This window comes from Parus major, chromosome 4 (genome assembly GCF_001522545.3).
Source record: "Parus major isolate Abel chromosome 4, Parus_major1.1, whole genome shotgun sequence".
Lineage (NCBI taxonomy): Eukaryota > Metazoa > Chordata > Aves > Passeriformes > Paridae > Parus > Parus major.
The window spans coordinates 39,774,624-39,798,161 of record NC_031771.1 but is presented as its reverse complement, the minus strand read 5'-3'; the positions used below and the strand labels follow the sequence as shown (position 1 = coordinate 39,798,161).

The window sequence follows — 23,538 nt, the reverse complement described above, 5'->3', positions numbered from 1 at the left end:
AATGAGAAGATGGTCTGGAGATGAGGATGCATGCAGCGTTTGTTTTCGTCTTGCTTCCAAGCACTGAAGAAACAGTGAAATAGAGAATAACAGCCTTTGATTTGGGCATTTTGTGTTACACTGCCAAACCAGAGATGATGTTAGGTTTGATTTCCAGAGGGGGTGCATAGCCCTCAGCATTCATGCTCAACTCCCTGGAGCACCAAGCCTTGTCCTGGTATTCACCCAGCCTCAGACTTGGATGAATAAACTCATCGTCCCCTTGTTCCCTTTTTGTGAAAAAACCGAAACCAAATCAACTAACCACAACATTAACAACACAATCAAATCCTACAAAAAAAGACCTCCAAACCCCCAAAAGACCCCAAACAAACCAACCCCAAAACATTGAATAGTAGTGTGAGTATAGCAAGAAAATAAAAGCATGTGTCTGGGCAATGGATAGCAATAGTCTGGACACAGAACCCTATTTCCAGGGCATGATTATTATCTGGCACTGTTCTCAAAGACATTTGAGTAGTCATCTTTGTTCACAGAATATGACAGTTTTTTTTCCAAGGTATATTATTTACAAGGAATTATAAAATAGTAATCAAATTATTAATAATCACCTTATTGTACATCCAGATGTACTAAGACTGGTCTTGAAAATCTTGGTCCCATGAAGCAGTGGAATAGGGCCACTATTTAAATAAGGATGAGTCATTCTGAAATATTTACAATATTACATGAAAAGATATATTTAATATGTCGGCTTACTCATGTGAAGGACTGGGATCATCACATGAAGGTTTACCTTAGTTTTTCTGATGGCTGTAAATGAAAATGTTTTTCATGCATGCCTATTGTAAAGTAGGACACGAAAAATTCATAAAATAATTTTCTTTCTTCCTTGTATACATTAGCATAGGGAAAAGGAATATGTCGCTTTAAATATTTCTTAAAATTAATGCAGCCTGAGTGTTATTTCCATGTGCTATTACCATATTTTCCATAATATGCTAATACTTGAAGCTCAGACACCATTAGATCATTGACCTACTCTGTGTGTGAAAGCAAAAGGGAAATTTCACCTAGGAAAGCACATAAGGATTGCAACCAGTAGTTTTGCAGATGACAGGGGGAAAAAAGTCCACTCTTCATCATAAGGAGGAGTTGTGAATATTTCCACTGCAAATTTTCAGTGTATACTACACAACTTTTCTGAGTTCTTGCTGAGATTCATTTACCTTAAAGCAAAGACTGATAACCTTTTCATATACAATACCTGGTATTCTAATTATTTCAAGGGGGAAACGCTTTTTAAATATCCTATAGCAACAAATACATTCTTTTTCTTAATTTGTTACAGGTAATGGATGACATGTTCATGATACACTGATAATAGAATGCAAAAGAGACCATGAAATTCCATCATCTTCCTCTACTCCTGGGTCCTACTGGCTTCTTTCTGCGAACCGGGTGCCCCAGAGTGAAGTGTCAGAACAGGGTCAGGCAAGGAAGTGTCCAAACTCTGCATGTGCGTGTATTTATGAGGGTGGAGGAGCATTACACGTGGACCTTCTGTCTTTTTTTGTGTGGATGCAGGTGAAGCCAAGGCTTCCTTTAAGTAAACTGTAAATACTTGGCTCTCACATCTGCTGTGGCCCTGGAGCTGTGGTAAGGGATACAATTTTTATTTATTTTTATTCACTCTGAGCTGTGGTTGTGTCTACTACGGGGTCTGCCTGTGATCTCTAACAGCCATTATTTTTCCCGTTCAAGTCCAACCTCGCCCTGCATCTACCTTTGTGGCCCCTCCAGTCACATTTTCCTCTCCTCTCTCCTCCAAGGAAACCATCACGTTTCAAGGAATGGCTTTTTACAGCTCATTGTGGGCAGAAACATACATGCGGCAAACATCAAGTTTACCACCCTCGTCTCTTTGCTAGCAGCAGAGAGAGACGTGCGCCGTGTCAATGCGCTTCTCACGGGCATCCGCGAAAACTGTGTCACGGCCTACGGAGTCTCAGGCTGGACCAGAGAGAGCCCTCCTCTGTTTTCCACAGTGAGGTAGCTTTTCCTGAGCTAATGGGAATCTCTTGGGCGTGGCAGGCTGGTACGAGTGCAGCACTTTGAGGTAAAAATGTAGTTTTGCTGTCTTGCTCAGCGCCCTACGCGCGGCGCTGGGGACACCTGTGATGCAGCCCGAGCGGCTCTCGCTGCTCCGCTCTGCCCGGCCGGCTGCGGGCCCCAGGGCAGCCAACAAACAGCCGGACCCGTGCAGAGCCTCGTATGGCGAGGGGCAGCTGGCACGGACCAGCGGCTTCAACAAGAGCCGTCCCCGAGTGTCCCCGAACGCCCTGCGGCCGCAGCTCAGCTCCTCACACGGGGTCTCGGGCGAGGGAGGGCGGCTGGCGGCGGCGGCAGCGGCCCAGCCACGGCCCCTCCCCGCTGAGGCGCCCCGGGCCGCCCCCGCCGTGCCCGCCCCTCTGCCGCGCCCGGGCCGCTCTCGCCATGCGGCTCTGGGTGCTCCTCAGCCTGCTGCTCCTGCAGGAAGCGCTGCCACACGGTGAGCCGCCGCCCCGACGGGTGCCCCCGCTTTGCCAGGCGCCGCGGGCTTCCCTTTTCCCAGCCGTACCCTCCGGCCCGACCGTCCCCGGGACGGGAGCGGGAGCCATCACGGGAGGGGCCGGCGGCGGGGCTCCCGTCCCGCTGGGCAGAGGCGGAGGGAAGGCGGGTTGTTCGCATCGCAGGTCGCTGAAGCTTTCCGCCGAAAATGTGGTTTTGGGTTTTGGTGGAGTTTAGGCGTTTCGGGCTTTTAGGCGCTCACGGCGGCTGCTCCTGCCGCCCGCTCCCTCTGGGGTAAAACGTGTAAATTCGCGTCCAGTCCCTTGTGGCGCCTGAGGAGGGACAGCGCTGGACGTGGTGCTGGGATTTAGCAAACAACCAAAAAAAGTTTTTGACTTCGTGCATCATTGTTCCATTGAGAGCATCGAACTTCACTTATAATTCCGCTTGCTTCAGGTTGTGAGGAAGTCTTGGTGAAGAAATGCAAGTTTTTGGGAATGGACATTCATAACTAATTCTTTACGTACATAGGCTTTAGCTAGAAAGAGAGGCTCTTTCACTCTTGCAAACCGTGAATGAACTTATTAATACTTATTCATAAGAAAAAAAAAATAATAATTCCATTGTTTTTCACCGTGGAAGGGCTTGGGGATCTGCGTAGCCCATAGAAGGGTTTGTGGAGAAACGGCAGGCAGGCTCTTAGGTGAGTGGTGACAGACAGAAGCAGTTACCACAGGTACTTTGGGAGGTCATAAGGAAAACATTCTTGTAAGAGCATAAAAAGTCCTCCACCATGAGAGCTGTTAAGCATAGAATTTGTTCGAGGAGCCTGTACAGTCTCCAGCCTTTGGAAAAGTCAGAGCTCAACTGGACGAGGCTCATAACAGCTGAACAAATGGGAATGGACTTCAAGAAGCCTTTTCCAGCCTAGATTTTCTCATGACTACATGGAGAGGAATTGCACTGTGGATCTGAGTGGTGTGGGAGAGGATTTGTGCTGAAAGATCTAGTTTGTGGGTATACCACATCAAGAAGAGTGTTTTCTGTTTGAGAGGTAGGCAATAAAAACTAGAATAAGATTTGAGTTAAAACTTGGGCTAATGATTTCCCAAGTCTATGTTTTTGTCAGTTTGTCATGTTTACATTGAGGTGTATAAAGGTGCTTCCTGCTCTGCCATCCAGGAGCTTAGCAGATGGAGAGATGCAGTGAGAAAGTAATGGAGAGAATTGGGAGAAATGGGAAAAGTAACCAGGCATATTTAATAAGAATTTATTGTCTAAAGCTAAATGTAGAAGTCCTAATGGAGGAACTGTAATTTCAAATTTGCCTTCCTAATTTATCTTATATTAATTTATGAACTAATGAAATATGGCCCTCCAGATTGGCTCTGTTTGGATGATTAGCTTTTCATTTGAAGTATCACAAGTGATGAGATGCATCCAACTTGTTCTGTTACATTACTTGTAATCAAAAATACTCTTTCCTCATATGATAATCCTGGTTAATTATACTTTATGATAACCTCACAGTTAATTTATTTTCACCTCAAGGAAGAAGTAATCAGTGTAACTTTGGAGTGTTTTCGGTCTCTGACGGTGCCAAGATGTAGCATGGGTCCTGCCTTGTGGAATGGGTATGTCTTGTGGACAATGAACATGATGCCTTTGTGCTTGTTGGGGGACCATGCTCACACACTGTTTCTCAAGTTCTCTAGGCTGAACTTGAAGATCAGGGGCCTTCTTGAGTTATAACCTGTGCAGCTGTGGGACCAGTGGAATGTGCATGTGGATATAGGTGATGTATCAAATAAAAAATGAATGCTCTTCAGGATTATGTAATTAACACCCATTTTGAAATTGTTGTGTATGTGATATTTGTGAGAGCAAGGGGAAGACAAACAAAGGATAGGTTGAGACAAATACTGTGAATCAGGAGCAAAAGTTCTGCATGATGTATTTCTGTGACATGTGGATGCACAGTCTCCTACTTTGGCATGATGAGTTAGTAGGGACCCTAAATGAACTGTTGCAGCTGAAATTAGTACAGTGCCTCTTAGAAGTGAAATTGGGAGCTGATCAGAGGGAGAAATGAGGCATTTTCTCAATATTTTTCTAAGTCTCAATTTTATTATATTTTTATGTATAATAAGAAGTGCTGTTGCACTAGAGCAGTGAAACATTAAGCAATGCAGTGTTATTAAAATGGTGAGGGGTCTGTGCATACCTCTGGTGAGACAGTAAAATATCCCAAATGTGGCATATTCATGTGCTTGCATAAATGGGTTAGTTGACTTCATTCCCTTTCTTGGGAAAGTCTTGCAGATTGGGTAAGGAAATTGAGGATTCTTGGTGACGGTTTATGTTCCTGGAGGGATTTCATTGTGTGTCTTCTTTACCTCAGGTGATACTGTAGCAGTTAATTTAGTTACCTGGCACAGAAAGACTTCAGCTATGACAGAAGACAGAATTGTGAGGTGCAGAAATAGTGGTGTCAGTAGGTACCTGGGCAGACTTACAAGGGAGTGTTGGGAAGGAGCATGGCCACAGCTTGCTTGGAAACTCACCTCTCCAGGAGGTGCAATAGAGGCAGAACCAGGTTTTCTGTGTAGGAAGACAAAGCTCATCTGATGTGTTTCCTGAAATGCCCCTGCTGTTACCTGCAGGGAAATACAAAGTCAGGCAGACAAGTTTCTCACTGAGCAGTTGGCAGTGCAGTGTAGGAGGAAAGTGTTCAGACTCGCTGAACTGCAGAAACATGGAACAGAGGGAGCTTGTGTGGAGAGAAAAAACTTCATCTTGAGAAAATCAAAACCAGGCTTTTGGCACTTAAAATTGAAAAGCTTTCATAGGGGAGTCCTTAACAGTTTCTTAAAGACAGAGGCTCAGGTGTGGCAGAGCACACAGTATGGGATGAAGCATTTCCTAGAAGTGAGATTGCAGGATCTGTGTGCCTTTGAAATAGTGTCAGGATGGAGGCTGGCAAAAAAGTCATGAAAATGTTTGAACAAATTTCAGTAGGGTTTGATGGGAAAAAAAAGAAAAAGAAAAAGGATGGCTGAACCAAAGCTTGTGTGCTGCTACAGAGTAGTCTGGAAAGTTCAACATGGAACTGGAATGGCCAATTTGAAATGGGAATGCATATTCAAAAGGCTTATCAGGCCCGTCAGTGGAACCTTTCAGTACTAGGGCACAGTAATGTGATGGAATTCTATTAAGATGTAATAGCATACCCAAGGGAGAAGTGGCAGTATGTGTAGAAGAAAACTTAAGTCTTGAATCTGTTTCCTGGTGTGTTTTGATGGTAAAAGTCATCAGGACTGAAATACCAGCCCTGTGGAGAACCAACCTGGTAACTGACCACCCAATGTGTAATGACTGCTCTGCTGAAGAAAATCAGAGGGGCAGCAAGGGCTGGATAGAAAAGCAAAAGGAGTAATAACTTCTCCTCACATGGGCTAGGTCACACATCTTGAGGTGTGGTGCAGAATGCAATTGTTTAGATGCCACAAATAATGACTTAGAGCTGCTATTCAGAGAGCCCTTCAGAAGAGCAGCAATTCTTGACTTGATCTCGAGCGCTGCTCAGGTAATTGGATTCAGATGTTGCTGTGGAACAGCCAGACTGTAGTTCTAATATTCTTCCAGGAAGAATAAAAGACAAAGAAACCACTGATGTATTTAATTTTGGAAGGGGGAATTACATAAGAGGAGGAGGCTTCTTAAATCACATGTGGGTTAAATATGAAAAACAGAATAAAGCAGACAAAAAGAGTTTGAGAAATAGCCTACAAAAGGATAAAACCAGTCATAAATCCTTCTCTTGTACTGTGGTGGGGCAGAGAGACATGACTGCAGAATTTTTATGGCTGGGAGGAATGGGGAATAAGAAAGAGCATCTGTAGAAAGTAAATTAAAAAAATTATCTTTGTGCACCCATGTTCATATGGAGGTGCTTAGGGAGTTTTTAATGATAAAATGACATGATAAGCATAGAAGGAACTTAGAGTGCAGTATCCTATGAAACTCTGTAAGAGCAGACTCTGAAATGGAATTTTTCTCTATGGGGAGAATAATTAGAGGACATCTCATTAATATACCAAAAGAATCAGTAAGAAAATCAGCAGCAGAAACTGTTTAAGTGCCATAATTTTACGATATACACCTGAGGTGTAAAAGAAATTTGAATCTGAAATTGGTGAAGCCTTAATCCAGGTCCATAGCTTGTCATAATTTACCATCTTTTTCCAGAGAAGGGCAATGAAGCTGTTGAAGGGTCTAGAGGGTAAGTCCTATGAGGAGTGGCTGAGGGAGCTGGAGTTGCTTATCTGGAGAAAAGGAGGCTCAGTGGTGACTTTATCACTCTCTACAACTACCTGAAAGAAGGTGGTAGCAAGTGATAGGACGAGAGGACAGAGTCTCAGGCAGGGCCAAGGGAGGTTCAGGTTGGACATCAGGAGGAATTTCTTCTCAGTAGGTGTGATTAGACATTGGAATGAACGGCCAGTGGAGGTGGTGGAATCACCATCCCTGAAGGTGTTTAAGGAAAGACTGGAAAGTGGCATGGCCTAATTGACATTGTGGGTTTTGGTCAAAGGTTGGACTCAATGATCTCAGAGGTCTTTTCCAGCTGAATTGATTGCCAGAGCACTACATATCACTATATCATATCATATAACTATACGTTTTCCAGGAAATGGAATATCCTAATATATTACAGTATCTGGGGGAGGTAGAGGCACAAAGCCAGATGTCTGTATTCTGTAAACTGAACTCATGAATTCTGAAAAGTCATTATGGCTTTGGAATTACTTTCTTTTTTTTCTTTTTTTTTTTCTTTTTTTTTTCAGGTCTGCTGTGGTTCGTTGAGGACTTTTTGTAAGAGTGTGGCCATGTATGAATTGGTTGATATATTTGGATTCCCCAAGGCTTTTATTAAGCCTGTTGTAAAAGATTCCATGGGAACCAATGTGCTGTGAGACAAGGGAAGACCGCTCATGGAACAGTAACTAATAGGAAATAATGAGTAGGAATTAGTCTTTTTGCAGTATGGATGGAATTGCTTTTATCCAGTTGAATTTAACAAGGGTCTTTTAAGGAAAATGCTTTTCATCATTTTAAAATACCTGTTAAAAGAAAAGAAAACTGTCAGTAAAGAGCTGTAGAATGATCTCTCAATTTTGAAAGACTGGGCAGGGACAGGATAGAACTTCAGATTTCCTGTTGGTAGACATTAAATAATACAAATTGTTCTAACTTCATGGATGTCTCGATGGGTTTCTACTTACGAATTTTTAACAAATAGTTCCTTCTTAGGAAAGTGTTTTTGGAATTACACTTCATTATTTTAAAAAAAGTCAGCTCCTAATATTGTTATCTTGAAAAGTAATGAGCTGTTTAGACAGGAAAGAAAACACCATTAATATGTACAACTGGATCTGAGAATACCTTGAATCTGGTGTACAGTCTCCTTTTGTGTTCCTACCATCACCCAAATGTGGTGTAGTGAATTGCTGTAAGATGTATATTCTTTACAGGAACAATTAGGCAGAGTAGGACTTTTTATTCTGGAAAGAAAATGAGTCAAAAATGCTCAAGTTTTGTAAAAGTATATGTGTTGGAGAGAATGTTGTTGGAGAAACATGGATATTTATTTGTTTAATACAAAAACTAGAAGGCATCTAGTATTTATGTGTAATTTGTATAATTTTCAAAACTGACCATCAAATCAATGAAGGAAAACATCCAAGGACAATGTAATAAAAAACCCAAAATAAACCCCAAAACCAAAAACAGCCAAGCACAATAAAATGATGACAACTGCATCACAAGGTTCACAGACCCCTTGAGCTAAAGGTTCTTGGAAGCTTAGGAGACCAGTATCAAAGGAGCAGAGATGGTTGCCCCGTTCCCTGACTGGCATCTGTCACTAGGTGGTGTCAGTGCAAATAATTTTGGCCTGACCCACTGTAGCCTTTCTAATGTAATGCAAGGAAAAAACGCTAGAATTTCCTGGTTTTTGAATTCGTGCTCACAAGGCACTGAGCTGTTTAAAAGAAATGTGTTGTACATCAGCCTGGACTTGGAGAAGTCAAAGCTGACGCAGTGCAAGGTGTCCAGCTGGGGTTTGAGGAGTGTCACAGGAGCCATCAGTGGCAGGAATCTGGAAGTCCTGCTGTTCGTACTGGCAGTCGGTGCCAGTTTTAATTGTGCTGTGTATATGAGTATGCTGAGTTTTTCATTCCAGAGGGAGCTTGTTGATTGATTTGTACAATGAAATACCTCAGCGTTTCTATGGGGAAAACAAGAATTAGCTGTCAGGCGCAGTTAGTGGCGTTTCTGGTGTCTGACAAAAGTAGTTTTAGGCTTGTCTCACAAAAGGACTGTGCTTCCTGATGTCAGTTAGAGTTTTTTGTTCATTTTTATTTTTAAATGAAATTAAAATTAAAATTTTTCTTTTTGTTTCCTTTGTTAAGGCAACTGGGCATCCCTGTTCTCTCTAGGAGCTAATGAAACCTCTTACTGTTTGTCTCTAAATAAGATTCTGTCTTCATCTGGACTGTCAAAATAAATGGCTCTTATGGAGAAGTGACAACTTAAGTCACCTTCAAGTGACTGAAGTGCCACTTGCATTTCGGTAATTACTGTAAATGAAGAAAACTGCATCACTATCAGTATTTTGTAAATTGTCGTGAAGTTCTGCACTTGTGAGTTCTTCACGTGTTCCTTATGGAAGCGTGGTGTGTGAAGAGGTCATGCAGAGGTGATGGGCACGAGACATGAATGTGGAGAGCTTGTGTAGCATTGAGTACTGCATGGCAACACCAGGAGGTGGAAATGACAAAAGTGGCTGGAGATACAAGTGCTGTGTTTCTTTCCCTTACCATTTGTAAAGTTTTCATACCTTACATATTTCTCCGTTTATGTAAGTAAAGATTTTCCACATGTTCTTGAAAGCTCTCTCTTTTTTTTTTCCTTTTTCCCCAGGAAAATGGGTCATGGCAGACTTCATAAACTTAAGGAAATTAACTCTTACTAAGTTTTATGCATCTTTTTTAGGAAGAGCAAAACTTCAGTTATTCTCTGGGATGATAAGGAAGTTTGGTTTTGTTTTTTTTCAAAAGACTGTATAAAATTTTTCTAATCAGTAACATTGCCTTCTTTACTTTACTTTACCAGTTATTGGACAGCCTGCAAAGAGTAAGCGTCCCAAAGAACCTGGAGAAAACAAAATTAAGCCTGTTAACAAGAAAGTAAAACCCAAGGCTCCCAAAATGAAGGAGAGAGAATCCATGGACTCCTCTTTGAAGTCTCAGTCCATACTGACACAGATGATGGATAAAGGTCATTTCCAGAAACTAGCAGCCACCTTAAGCCTAGCTGCAGGAGAAACCATAGAACTGCGATGTAAGGGGAATAATGTTACTTGGAGCTATCCTCCTTATTTAGACACCTTTAAAGACTCCAGACTCAGGTAAGCCATTTTTCATTTTTTTGCAGGAAAAATACAGAACTTTTTTTCCCTTACTGAATTCAACAGCAAAAAGGATGAGCAACTTTTAGTCATCACCAGCTACTGCCTTGTGATGTGCATTGTGGGATAGTCTTACAGCAAGTGAACTCTGTTTCCTTCAGATGAATATAAAATGAAGATGATATTCACCCTTGTGCTTCAACCACAAACAGGGAGCCACGTTAGGGTTGGTCCAAAGTAAAACTCTCAAAACGTGTGAGTGGATGTCAGGTGCTCACTACCAACTCTGTTGCTGTGCAGAGACCTGCTCATGTTGGGCTGTACTGATTGCTAATGTTGCTACCATGTGAGGTAGTAAGGTTAATTTCCTGAAGAGGCTCAAACTCGCATCTCTTGACGAGTGAAAAATTCACCAGCCTTCATGCTAAGGAGCAAGTGAGAGTAGTGGTTCAGTCAGAGTTGACTTGGCATGCAAAATGAAATTGCAGGGCTTGTGTTGCATTGGAGTATAACACTGAGGATTGCCACTTTACATCGAGGAAAGCTTTTTCTTTTATCTTGTGACATCTTAAGGAAAACCATATAAAGATTTGTTAGAGCAGGAAGAGGAACTAACTGCCCCACTATCTGAGTGTCCTGTTGCTCTGAACATCTTTTCTGAGACTCTCCGTAGATTACCATCCTGGTTTTTGAGGATGGGACATGTAGATTAAATGTAGTAATTTAGTTCCATATTAGAAAGAGAAGGGGCATATAAGGAGCTTAAGGATGTCCTCCACAGGCATTTTATTGCTCTGAGAAGTGTTTGTTTTCACCAGCTGTTTTATGGAGGCAGTGAAGCACTGTGAGTGATACCCAAAGCAAGAATTGTTAGGAGCTTTTCTTGGATTATTAGGTGAGAGGGGCACAGAGTTATGAGTCAAAATACCAGCTGCTCTTGTCCTGTTGTTCCTAAATTAAGTAGAAGTGTGTATGGTCTCTCTAAGTAACTCAGGTTATCTGACTCTCAGTGATCTATTCACTATTTACAGGTGTGATGTTACCTTAAAATCACTCACAGTTAATTAGTTTTTCAGATACATTCTTCTTCTTTCCACTTCTCTTTCCCAAGGGGAGTGTTGATGAATGGCAGTTACACATTGTGATCTCTAGCACATCCTCCTGTAATTCATGAGCCAGTTCTCTGTGCAATTATTTGCTTGTCCCTTGTTGGCTGAGGCGCTCAAGAGGTACCCTGGCTGAGTACAAGACTTCTGCCTCAGTAAATTACAGCAGCAAGCTGGTTCCTGCTGCTGGCTTATCACAGCAGTATCTGTCAAAAGATCTTGTGGTTGCTTTGAACTGCTACTGCTTATTCTTTTGCAAGGAGTACTGTTCTATCCAGGTTTCTTTCAGCAGGTGGCGTTTATTAGCTGCAGTACAGACCTAGCCTCCCAGCAAGCCAGAGCTGGATGTGCAAATCAACAGGGAGTTCATGTGTATGTGGTGGTGGTTGTCATTCTCAAGTCTGTCTTAATGTTTTGTGCATTTGCAAATAGATTGCTGGTGTGGTTTGGTCCTGTAGACCTCCAAGCCACACTGAGTGTCAGAATCTGGCATTGAAGGTGGGGCAAGTATTCGGAGGTTTTTGGAGAGGAATCAGATTGCTTCTTGATTGGTTATTTGACTGTCTATTCCTCTCATGCAAAATTAAGTTTCTCTGTTGATGCATGTGGGACAAAATACAAGAAATTGAGATAGTTTGGGGAAACAGGAAAAAGATATGTATGTCATTATTGTGTAATTTTCTGTTTTCCAGTTTGAAGTAGTTTGGGATCCTGCTGCCTCAGCAATTTACATTTCTGTACTCAGTCAAGTTAGCAGTAGCAATTTAACCATACAACAAAAGTTAGTTACGCCACGCAAAATAAGCGCTATAAAACATTTGAACTGGGTGGATGTTACTTGCCTAAGTATTTATTTTCTTTTAGAAGTGTGTTAGGCATATACTTAAGGATCTGTATTGAAATATAATGGTCATAGCTTTTGAAATAAGTTGTTAAAGCAGTAAGGCTGTGTTTGACTAAATCAGCAGCTTTGAATGAAAGCAGAAGATCCTAAAATTAACTAGAGAAATTGAAAACATAGATTAGAAGGAGATTTCAGAGTCACAGAAGAGTAATAATTTCCGGAGACATTGACCACAGAATCCCTGTGAAGTTACATTTTCTTCATGTTTTTAGCATGGCTTTGGTAATTATCTTAAGGTCTTTGCTGTAGTGCTAATAGGTGCCTATGAAATAAAGTCTGCTCTGTAGAATGTGAAATTTTAAATTTGTGTTCTGTGGTTTCAGAAAGGTTTGATGGAGTTTAATTGGAATTATCATAAAGGTTACTTAGCTCAGTTAGCAGGGTTTGTAAGTGAGCTGCCATCAGAAAAAGTCAGCAAAGCTATTATCTTTCAAAAGGAGCTTAGATCTTATTCATGGCATATGCAAGACCATGAACCAAGCATCAACTGCAATAGGCAATTTAAAAGTTTTATAAATACATTGCCTTCATTATTTTAAAACAAAATTATGAATATAGAACAGAGGGGGAGAAAAATTATTAGCAAATAATAACCCACAGCAGAAATAGTTTAATCATCTGGGTAGGTATATATCCAGTATCTTCTAATATTTTTTGAGTACTTAAAGACCAAGAATAAGACATTCCCTTCATTACCAGCTAGTGAGGTGTGGGGCAAAACCCAAGCTAAATAACTGAGCTGGGCCTTTTTTACCTTAGATTTCCATGAGCATCTTGTTGGAGTTGGGCTACTGGTGCAAACCAGAATTGATGGCAGCAGCAGGGGGACATAATGGGGCCAAGAGGAAGTAATGGAAAATGGAGAAGGAGTGGGTTGGTGTGCCAGAGGAAAAGTGAAAAGGAGGAGAGAAACTGGTGATGAGATCCCTGCAGTTGCTGGGGTCTAGTGATAGAATTCTTCTGTTCATTTTAATGTTCCTATAAGCAACAGATGCTCCGGCATCCAGTTCTTACTTTTCCCTTAAATAATAGAAAGGATGTACAAATTCAACTACTCTGGCATTTTGGCTTGCAACTAATTAAATTTAGCATCAATGTCATGTATTTTCTATGGGAGGTTACAAAAAGAAGTAGGGATAAAAAACAGATGTTTTGCCTCCATGCTGTGCTTACTGCATTTCTATCTCACCCATATGGTAAGGAGAATACACAAACCTGGGGGACAATATGCCTTTTCTAAGGAGGATGATTTTAATTAGAAAAGCCATTTCTGTAGTATTACTGGCTGTGATTTCATTGAATTTTTTCCTTGTAGCCATTCTTTACAACCTGGTAAATAAAATATTTTGCTTGCTGTACTAGAAAGTCTCAGTTTTTAATAGGACTGGAGCTGTTACATGTGCTAAAATTATCATATCCGAGGGAGTGAGAGATGCCGAGTGAAAGGAGGAGGAGGACTCTGGCTGCTTCATGCTGAGATGGAGCAGAAATTCTGCTTTTCCTCTGTTCTAACTGGAGTACACACTGAAACAATTTACTTAGCTTTAGAGATTGTAGCATGAAGTACAGCTCTGGGGAGAAAGCTCAAATCATGTAAACATGGTTTGCAACTTAAGGACGCACACAAGCTGACTTCAGAACTAGCCTGTTATCTGTAATGTTCTCTTGCTTTGTGCAGCACATAAATACTTCTTGTCTGAAAATTTTGTGTGCTGGCACCAAAAAACATTGGTGGTGTTAACAGTCAGAGGTTGCTCTTGCACCCCCAGTATGGAAGGACTGGAATGCTGTTTTGTAAGACTGTGAATAACAAATTAATGACTGGAGGCTCACCCAGAAACTGGATCTACCACACATGAGAGGGATGAAAATAAAAATCAGGGCAGGCACATTTTCCATGTACTAAAGCTTTATAGCAGAAAGCTGCTCTGACTTCACACAGTCTCTGTGCTGCCTGATTGGAGCATGGGTCTCTCCCCTGCCTAAAACCAGCTGCATTTAACTTTCTCTGATGAGTAAACTCACATGAAATTGAGCTGCTCTAATGGAAGAAGCTGGGACAAACAGCTGGATATGCATCACATGTACATTCATGTGGGAGGAGGGTGTCTGGACAGGAGCACTCTCACAAATATTGAGGAAACTGGGTGTGGTAGGGGCCAAAATTAGACTGCTTTCACTGAAGGCAGACTTCTACAGGCTTAATGGGATGTCAGTTGTCCTCATGTGTATAACTGAATTTGATTTTGCTGCTTGTGCTTTGAAGATTGAAAGCTAAGGATGTTTTCCTTCTGTAAAACAGCAAGATGTTACATTCCTGTTCTAGTGAGTGTGTTGATTTGGGATAAGCTCTCTTGTCAGTATGAAGGCGGCTGCTTGAGAGGAGTTTGGTAGATGCTCTTTGAGTGATGCTATTTACACTGTCTATATTTTCATATAAATATATATTTTAGTTTCTAAATGTGGTATAGTTTCTGGCAAAAATCTTCAGAACTTTAAATAAAGTTTAATAAGATGAATATATGGAATAAGATTTTTGGGCTGCTTTTCTAGTTTCTTTAAACAGTCTGGTAATGTTCATATATACAACATTTTTACTTTGTGACATCTAAAATACAGCAAAGTTTTGGCTTCTGGGTCAGATTTCCCAGCATCTAAAATACTAATGAAATATTAATCAAATAATAAGTTACCCTGGAAATATTGGTCAGCTGCAGGATTTACCATTTATACTTTATTTTATATGGCCTGTTTTGTCTACTTAATATGGTCCTGTCTCAAGTTTCAACGCTTTCAGATGCCAGGTTTTGTTATTGCATGTTTGTGGATGACTACCTTGCTAGGTTATTTCCATTGATTACTGGATAGCTTGTTCTCAGTTAAGAAGAACACACTGTACAATAATTAATTAACTCTGACCTTATTTTGCTATCTGTTGGGATTTAAAGCTATAGCTCAGTGTCTGCATTAATGATTGGAAGCAAAAGTGTTCTGGCATAATGGTTTCTCTGTATTGTTGACATTAAGTACTTGATCCTTGGAAAACATTTTTTTCTGAGGTAGTCATACAGCTAATGAAATGTGAATATGAAACTAAATAGTAATAATACAGACTAGGACATGTCTTGGATTTATCTCTTCTTCCTGTTGGGTATGATACACAGCATGTTCTCTTGTACAGATAGGAATCTCTCAAATGTTATCCAAAAACTGAAGATAGTTTATAATGTAAGGTAGTGTATATATTAAAAATGGAAAGGCTACTGCACCATAATTACATGATTCCAAAAAATGGCGTTAGACAAGGTTGTGTAGGTCAAGTGCATTTGTGGATAGGGAAAGTGATTTGCCTGTTTATTGAGGCAGGCCTCAAAGCTCCTCTGTGGTGGATCCATGTACTAATGGTGTCTGAGGGCTTACTGGAAAAGGGAATTCTCAGTTATCTCTGAAGTGTGTATTTGGTGTAGTTTCAATCTCTAAGCTGCTGGCCTCACTAAAGGCTGAATGTTGGCTGAATACGTGTACTGTTGCTTGTGATTGCTGGTAGTTGTGCAAACAGCTACCAGAACACCTGAGGAATCAGAACTTCTGGGATGCACATGCAACTGAAGTGGTGGCCTCTGTTTAAACAGTTTTTCTGCCTGCAGTGGAGAATTAAGCAAAACAGAGCATTTAGATAACACAGTACACTCAGACATGTTTGTAGTACTCCTGTTACTTAGTTGTGAGGTGTGTTAGAGGATAAAAATTTCTTCAAAGATGCTAGTCCCAGAAAGAAATGATTCAGTTGGGTACTGCCACATTAGTAAGAATTAGGAGGGTAATAAATATTAAAAAAACCCACAATTGAATGAATATGAGATGTTAAGTCTTCATGCAAACTGTGTATTTTTCCAAATACCATTTAAAACAGTAAAAAGACTTCATTATCAAATTCCTAAACTTGGAAAAATCATTCCTGACTTGGTTAGAAAAGAAATTACCTTGTAACTCAATGTCTTGCAAAGGAAAGAGGAAACCCTTCATGACCTAGATCCACTACCATGAAAGGGAGCTGGTTGAGAAGAACATTTTTAAGGGTTGGAGCAGCAGCAGAGTGCATCAGTTCTGCCACATGGCTGTGCTGACAGGGTTCCCTGAGAACTAGCACTCTTGGGCCATTGCTTTTGCAATCCATCAAAAGTCAACCCAGCAGACTGCCAACCACACCACTATCTGTCTGCCAGAAAGAACCAGGAAAGTAAACCTTAAAATATATTTAAAAAGACATATATATTATATCAATATATATTATATTAAAAAAAAGAAACAAGATGAGACTGTAGCTGCTGTATTTCATAAGATAGCACCTTTACCCTTTAGAAAAATTATCTGTATCTATGTATATATCTACATATTTATAAGTATTTGCACATTTACAAATGTCAATCCACTTATTTTAGTGATTATTAGTGAAGTTGCCTGGGAAATTCAGGAGAAGGAAAAAAAATAAAGGCAAATCAAGTCTGAAATAATCACACAGGCTGAATTTTGTGTAGTTAGTGATGGTGCTGCCAGTACACCTCCAGCAGTTTTCAGGGTCATGCTCTAAAATAGCCAAAGATGTGGAGGAAGCTCCAGTGAGGTGACAGACCACAGAAGTAGGTGATGCAAAGTGGCTTAACTACCAGGACAAATCCAAGCATCCAATCCAAATAGCAGCTCTTTGCAAGTGGAAACTTGGACCAGTATGTTAAAAATTGGTAAAGCATTCACACTGAAAGCAGGCAGAAATTAGAGTTTGCTACTGACTACTTGGGAATTATCTTTGTTAGGTACTATTGAAGCAGTGCTACAGTATTTTAGAAGTACTGAGATGCATGTGGGTTGACTTGTAGAATGAAGGAAAGGGCTATACATGGACAAATTAGAAAAAAAACATAGTTGAACATATGGCCTAGAATAGTCAGAGCCCAATTTCAAAATTCCTTGAAGAGAGAGACTTGAAGGAATCCAGAAATGAACTGTACAAGACAAAAACTTTGAAGCTCTTAAATGTAGTTAAAATCAATAAGACTGCTCATGTAAAATACATTTTGGGGTTAAATTGGACCATGAGACAGAAGTGCTTAGTGGTTTTAGGATACATTCCTTAGAAAGGCTGGAATAAAAAGCTTGCAAGCTCTTAAATGTAGTTAAAATCAATAAAAATACGTAAACAGTCTCTGCTGGAGCAAAAGGGGAAGTTGCAACAGAGCTCTGAAAGTGAAAAGGGTCAGTTTAAGAGAAGGAATGAAAAAATCATAAGTGGGAATGAGCTGACAGAAATATACAAGGAAATACATCTGTGCTTGTCTTTGTCTTTTGTTTTTATTTTTCCACAGCATAAAGCAGCTCGACAGGTATAGTCAGCTGATCCTTGCAAACTCCACTGCAGCAGACACAGGTGAATACAGCTGCTGGCTTCAGCTGTGCAGTGGTAACAAATGCAGGAAGGATGAGACTAAAACAGGGTCAACATACATCTTTTTCACAGGTAATTAATTCACTCGGGGATTATTAATGGAAATATATTTGCTGGTTAGACAGGAATAGAACTTCATCAGTGATTTCACTGTCAAGATTTTACTGCCATAGTTTTCATCTATTTCCTGTGGATGTTAAGTGAGACTGTGCTGGTGGGAGAAAATAATTGGTTTAGTGTGATTTTTTGGAGTCCATTTTCCCTACAGATTATGCAAAATATCCAAGGTAATGGAAAATGGAATGAAAAGCACATACCATAGAAAATAGTAACACACTTCCTGAGGATTTTCTACAAAACAAATAAAAAATATTTTCATTCTTGAAAGTGTGTCTTGATAAAGAAAATAAATCTGTGCAGGAGATTCTTTTTGTCATGGCATTTAGATGACCCCATGGACTCTCTCCCACTGCCACTTCATTCTGGTTACTTGCACTGCCTTAAAAAACTTGACCTTGCTGACCTTGGTAAGGCCACAATTTCTCTGAAGAGTCATTATAGCATGTGGAGAGGCAAAACACTCTTCAAGTGCTTGTGATGTCCCCCAGAGCCTGTGCAAAGTTTACTGCTGCTTGGTACAACAGAGCTGAAATCAAATGGTTCAATTTTTCTTCTGGAAGCTGTTCTGAATAGTAAAACAACTTTTGATGCTTCATTAGAGCTAAAGTATTTGTGACTAGAAAATGTTTCAGTACAAAACGTTAAGAGAGGATTGTTTGCAATACATTTTGGAGTTAGATTGGACCGTGAGACAGAAGTGCTTAATGTTTTTAGGCTACATTGCTTAGAAAGACTGGAATAAACTCTTCAGTCAAATTATTATGTAAATGCTCATGCTAGAAAGAGGAATTTCAGATTTAGATTTCTAAGAAGCATGCCAATTATGGAAATACTCCTTAACTGCGATTCTGAGGGCACTAAATATTTCATCTACTTTAGACAGTAAATCAAACTTTTTTCTAAAAGCATAGGTATAAAAAGTCTGTAGCTTCAAGAAGTATCTTATTTCTAGTAGTCCTTATCTTACCATTGGTGATGGGATCCAGATAAGTATTTGGCAGCTTACTAAAAGACATTCCAAAGATTTTCTTAAGATCAAAAAAATACTTCATTTTTGTTTTCAATGTAATGTTTTTTAATGCAAGTAGTGTTTTTTTTTCTTTTGTGTGTGCATATTAAAATTAATCCAAAGCTTTTTGTTTTAAATGTTGCTCACAGCTATTTTCTTTCATCAAATGTACTTTTCTTTCTGTTAAATAACAATGTAAATATTTCTGTAATTATGTCAACTCTTCTGCACAGACAAAGAGGAACTTTTTGTACCTACTCCCAGTTATTTTGAGATTGTCTACCTGAACCCAGATAAACCTGCAGTCATCCCATGCCGTGTTACTACTCCTTCAGCAAAAGTGACTCTTCACAGGGAATTTCCAGCAGGAGAAATTGAAACAGATGGAACTGATATTATTTATGATGCAAAGAAGGGTTTTGTATTCCAGCACCCTACTTCTGATCATAAAGGTATTGTCTACTGCAAAGCAGAGTCACAGGGAGCACCTCAGATTTCCATCAAATACCACCTACTGTATGTGGAAGGTAAAGAGCAGTTTTCTCTGTCCTTAAATTGACTCTCCTACTGACATTAAGAAAATAATTTTTAGAAAGTGAAATAAGTCATGTAATGAGAGTTTTAAAATCTTGATCAAAAGTATATGTGATAAAACATTTATCAGGTTTAAATTCCACAAGTTTCCCAGTTTAGAGGGGAAAGTTGCAGGTGTAAAGCACCTTTTGCAGTAAGCAAACTGAGTCAAAAATTGACTCTCAATTTTATCAGTGTATTTAACTTTTAGCAGCTGATTTTCTAAATACTGTCTTTGTTTCAGTTCCCAAGGGCCCACCCTCAACCACAATTGCAGTGTCATCCAGTAGAGCCGGACTCAGTGACAGAGTTCATGTGGTCTGCACAGTCCTCGGGGAGCCTGATGTGGATGTGAACTTCAAGTGGCAGTATCCAGGACAAGAGGTAAGAGGTGTATGCCCTGCCTGAAATAGTTTGTTCTTCACAAAGACAGCGTTTTGAATGTTCTTGCCAGTTCAGGCATGTGGCAGGAGGAGGCAGCATATCCCCTTTCAACTTCAGCCTGTCTTTCCCTGAGAAGTAGCACAGGGATGAAGTTGGAGAGGCCTGTTAGTAAAAATCCAATTCAGGAAAGCCTCAGATTTTCATTCCAGAAATACTTGGCCTCTGGCAGCATTTCCAAAGAAAGCCTCAGACAGGGTCAAAGCCAACCAGCATCAGGAGTCTGTTCTAGGGCAAGCCACAAGGCTCACTGATGCTTCTGCATTCAATAACCCTTCTTTTTCCATAGCTTGGGTGCATGAATTATCCCAGCACAGAATTTTTAAGCTTGCCCATATCCAGAAGTAGAATCTGTTTCTGCCCAGCGTCATCTGGAAGAACCCACAGGAACACAGTGTGAATCTGTGGTCTCTTTTCTTCCACAAAATAAGATGTATCTGACTAACATCACTGAAGGTCCCCTCTCTTTTCCCACCCTCACCTGTTACTGCAGGAGCTCATTTATTAATCAGCCTCATTCTAGACCCAGCTTGCCCTCCTAAAACTCTGTATCTCATTAGTGTCCACCCTAGTTTTGCATCTTTGCCAGGCTGCCCCCAGCTGGGTTTGCTGGCTGTTACTGGCCCAGCTGCTCATGATGGTTTTACAGCACCTGATGCGTGCGTGCTTACACCTCTCTAGCACTGGCTGAATACAAACAGCTAGGGCATGCAGGTTATCTCCCTTGTTTGCTATGGATACTAGAGCTGCAGTGCAGGGCACATGCACTATCATCAGTGCACTACACCCTCTCACTGCACCCACCTGTGGGGGTGAGAGAGGCTTTGGCCTGTGGCCTGCATCTGCCCTGGAAAGGGCTGGTGTGCTTATCCACTAGGATTAACTGTCTCAGCCCCAGCTGTGCCTGGGGGTAACGAGGGGAGAGTTGTGTTTGGGTTTCTGTCCCAACAAAAGGATCAAGTTGATGTCAGAGTAGAAGCACTGTATGCTTGTTGGAGACCTAACGTTTATTGAGAGTGTTCACATACTGCAAAGAAAAAGGGTGGGGTGGAAGGAGAAGAGACAGGACCATCAGTGCTACTGGTCATACAGACCTTTTATGCAAGAAAAAGGACTGATGTTGTTCTAAGATTCACTGGATGTTTCCATTCATGATGCTGCTTCAGTTCTGCTCAGTGGTAGTTTTGTCCCACCCCACACCACCCAGCAGCTGGGCTCTCATCTACTCCGTGATTCCTGAGCAGAAGTAGCACATTAATCCTTGCTTGTCCCTAGGCTTGGTGCATTGTGGAGACCCTCATTTTATCTCTGTAGTCACTAACCTCCCCCTCTGCTTTTTTTCCACTCTGTTTTTTTTTTCTTGTTTCCCTTTGCCACTCCCTGACAATTGCATTTGCTCATTCACCTGCTGCTAATGCATACAGATCCACCCTTAATGTGATTCTGTGCAATAGGCTTCAAAGCAGAAGGTAGGTAGTTTGAGGAAAAATGGACAAGAACCCAACCAGGCAAGCAGGGAACAGCCTTTACCTTCACTTTCAGTGGGGTCAAGGAAGTTACTTCTTAAATACACCAACTGTAACTTAGAATTGAATTAAGTGTGCACTATTCCTTGATTGTAGGCAGCACTCAATTTTCAGGTTTGGAATGGGAGGTAGTGCTTTGCTATGTGGCCTAATTAATTTTAAAGGTTTAAAAATTTCTATTACATTTACAACTGCCAAGAATTTATATCTTTTTTTTCTAAAGCTGGTAATGCCTGCCACTTCCTAGGCATTCTCTGACTGCACTGTGACTCATCCCTAAGTTTCAGGAAGAATGGGAGCTGCCTTTGTATTGGTCATTTTGCAAGTGTGAGATTGTAGCTTTGACTCTGCATAAGTGTCTAACTTATTCTATTGCTACATTTAGCTTAAGCCTTGTAGCATTCATACTGGTAAATGGTTAATCTAGCTCATGAAGCAAGGAAAGATGGTTTCCACACAGAAACCTCTCTCTTGCATTTTTATCCCAGTTATTGGTATAGCAGAAGCCAGTGTGCTTAAAGCTGACTAGCAGCTGCTGGATTTTGGAAGAAACGAGACTGCCTTAATCTATCATTGGGCCAATTTCTCTTATCCAGTATTTTGTGACCTTCTGAGGTGCCAGGCAGTGAGGCAGTGTGTCCTTATAAGCAGCCCTTTAGAGAACTCCCTTATAGAATTAAAAAAAAAAAAAAGCCTTTTATTTAATAACAAAAAAAATCCCAAACAAACCAACCCCCTCCCCATTCCCCCCCCCCCAAAAAAAAGCATTTTTTGATATTAACATTGGAAGGTTGTATTTTTTGCTTTGAAGTTACAGATACATTTTTGAAAGCAGAATGTGAGGATTGTTACTGTTTGTATGTTATCTAATGCAGTGTTTTCTAAAACTGGAGAAGGAATTAGTTTTCAACATGTGACTTACAGCTATTCACTGTGCTAAAAGACAGTGAAAGCTCAGTCAGCTAACTCATGCCACTGCTGCCTTCTTTCTGAGACATGCTTGAAGTCTGAAAATGAGCTCACACATCTCCTGACACCTTCCCCAGGATATCTCACCTATTTGATCAGGTACCCAAATGCAACCTTAGCAAGTGGCCTAAAACTGAGCTCACACACAGGCAGAGCTTTGGCAAGCCCAGAACCTGTGCTTGGAGTGAAGAGCCATTGTATTATCCTTATTTGGCACAGCTTATTGGTACATCAATATTTGATGCAGGAATGTCGCTGCCACTACCAGACACCTTCAGTTCCCTACTTAGGGCTGACTTTTGGATATAGGCTTCTACTCTCCAACCTCTTGCTTCAGGGTGGTGGGGTGGTGTCACTAAATGCACTTTGTGGAATCACCTATTTTATGTGGGTGGGTTGTTTTTTGTTTTTTTAACAGTCTGGGAGGCCTGTGATTATTCAAAACTTCTGGAGATTGATAAACAGAGGAATTGGACACACTACAAGAATCTCAAAGAGTGTTCTTCTTGTGGAGGATTTTGAAGACATAGATGTGGGAAACTATGTTTGTATAGCTCAGAACCTACAAGGAGAAACAACAGTAGCTACCAAAGTTGAACTGAAGTGATAGGAAAGACTTCTGGATGTGGACTGGCCTCTGTTATTTGACATTACAGCAATAAATTTTCTTTATTAAGGTTTAAATATAGCTTCTCACTCACTGTTTCTTTTATATGTCAATGCATTGCATGTTGACTGGCTTGACAGGCCACAACAGAGTTTACTCTGTCCAGCAGTAGTCAGTTGTGAGTTAATGAAACTACTATGAAGCATGAAAGTTGTAGTCTGAACATGCATAGGGCGTGTGCATATTTAGAAACAGGTGCTCTTTCAGCTTTTCTTTGCATATAGTCTTTCCCTCAGACTCTTGCATGAGGTCAACCCGCTGTGTGGAACATGCAATTTTAAGAGTGCTGTACATGTTTAAAACAACAACAAAAAAGCAAACTAAAAAAGCCTTGTAGCAAAGTTAACCAATAGCAGTTGTTTATTTTGCAAGAATAATTAAATTTCTGAACATTATGAAAACATAAATGTGTGTGTGCTCATTTTCATATATGTGTAAAAACAAACACAAATAAAATTTTTTCTCCTGGTGAAGATTAATACCCTCTAGCACCTTCATATATATTTAATATCTCCAGAGACTTGTAAGCAGTTGGGAATGGTGGATTTTCCTTATGTTGTTGCATTCTTACAACCTAACTTTAATATGTAGCTTACTTAGTAGTTCACTCCTCAGTAGATGTCTGGTGTTCCTCTTAGTAAATTATGTAGCACATTATGGTTGCTAAAGGTAAAACCTGCATTTATTTATATAATAATGTTTACAGAAAAAAAAAGCAAAAAAGCAAACATTTGAATAATGTTCAGTTTTACAGCAGAA

General features: G+C 40.4%; 2 protein-coding genes across 7 annotated transcripts in view; both read left to right on the top strand.

Moving 5' to 3' along the window:
* SLC7A2 (solute carrier family 7 member 2) overlaps positions 1 to 9,815 on the top strand; it is a 61,133-nt gene extending 51,318 nt beyond the window's left edge. For 3 of the 4 annotated variants that reach the window (XR_004496931.1, XR_004496929.1, XR_004496928.1), the window contains 2 exons: positions 1,352 to 1,659; positions 1,833 to 1,977. The gene's annotated coding sequence lies outside the window, so the exon portion shown is untranslated. Of the gene's footprint in view, positions 1 to 1,351; positions 1,660 to 1,832; positions 1,978 to 9,726 lie in introns of those variants that run through there. The other variant, XR_004496927.1, reaches the window with a different exon arrangement.
* On the top strand, positions 2,448 to 23,254 carry PDGFRL (platelet derived growth factor receptor like). Of its 3 annotated transcripts, none has more exons than XM_015623863.3 (6): positions 2,448 to 2,551; positions 9,727 to 10,021; positions 17,395 to 17,546; positions 18,837 to 19,130; positions 19,421 to 19,560; positions 22,531 to 23,254. In XM_015623863.3, exons 1-6 carry the CDS (start codon positions 2,497 to 2,499, stop codon positions 22,717 to 22,719), a joined length of 1,125 nt encoding a protein of 374 aa, XP_015479349.1. In that variant the 5' UTR covers positions 2,448 to 2,496; the 3' UTR covers positions 22,720 to 23,254. The 3 variants fall into 3 exon arrangements, with proteins under 3 accessions (XP_015479349.1, XP_018861789.1, XP_015479351.1); XM_019006244.2 differs by lacking the exon at positions 2,448 to 2,551 and adding an exon at positions 4,091 to 4,184 and having other exon boundaries at positions 22,531 to 23,186; XM_015623865.3 differs by lacking the exon at positions 2,448 to 2,551 and adding an exon at positions 9,191 to 9,472.
* The last annotated feature ends 284 nt before the right edge of the window (positions 23,255 to 23,538 follow it).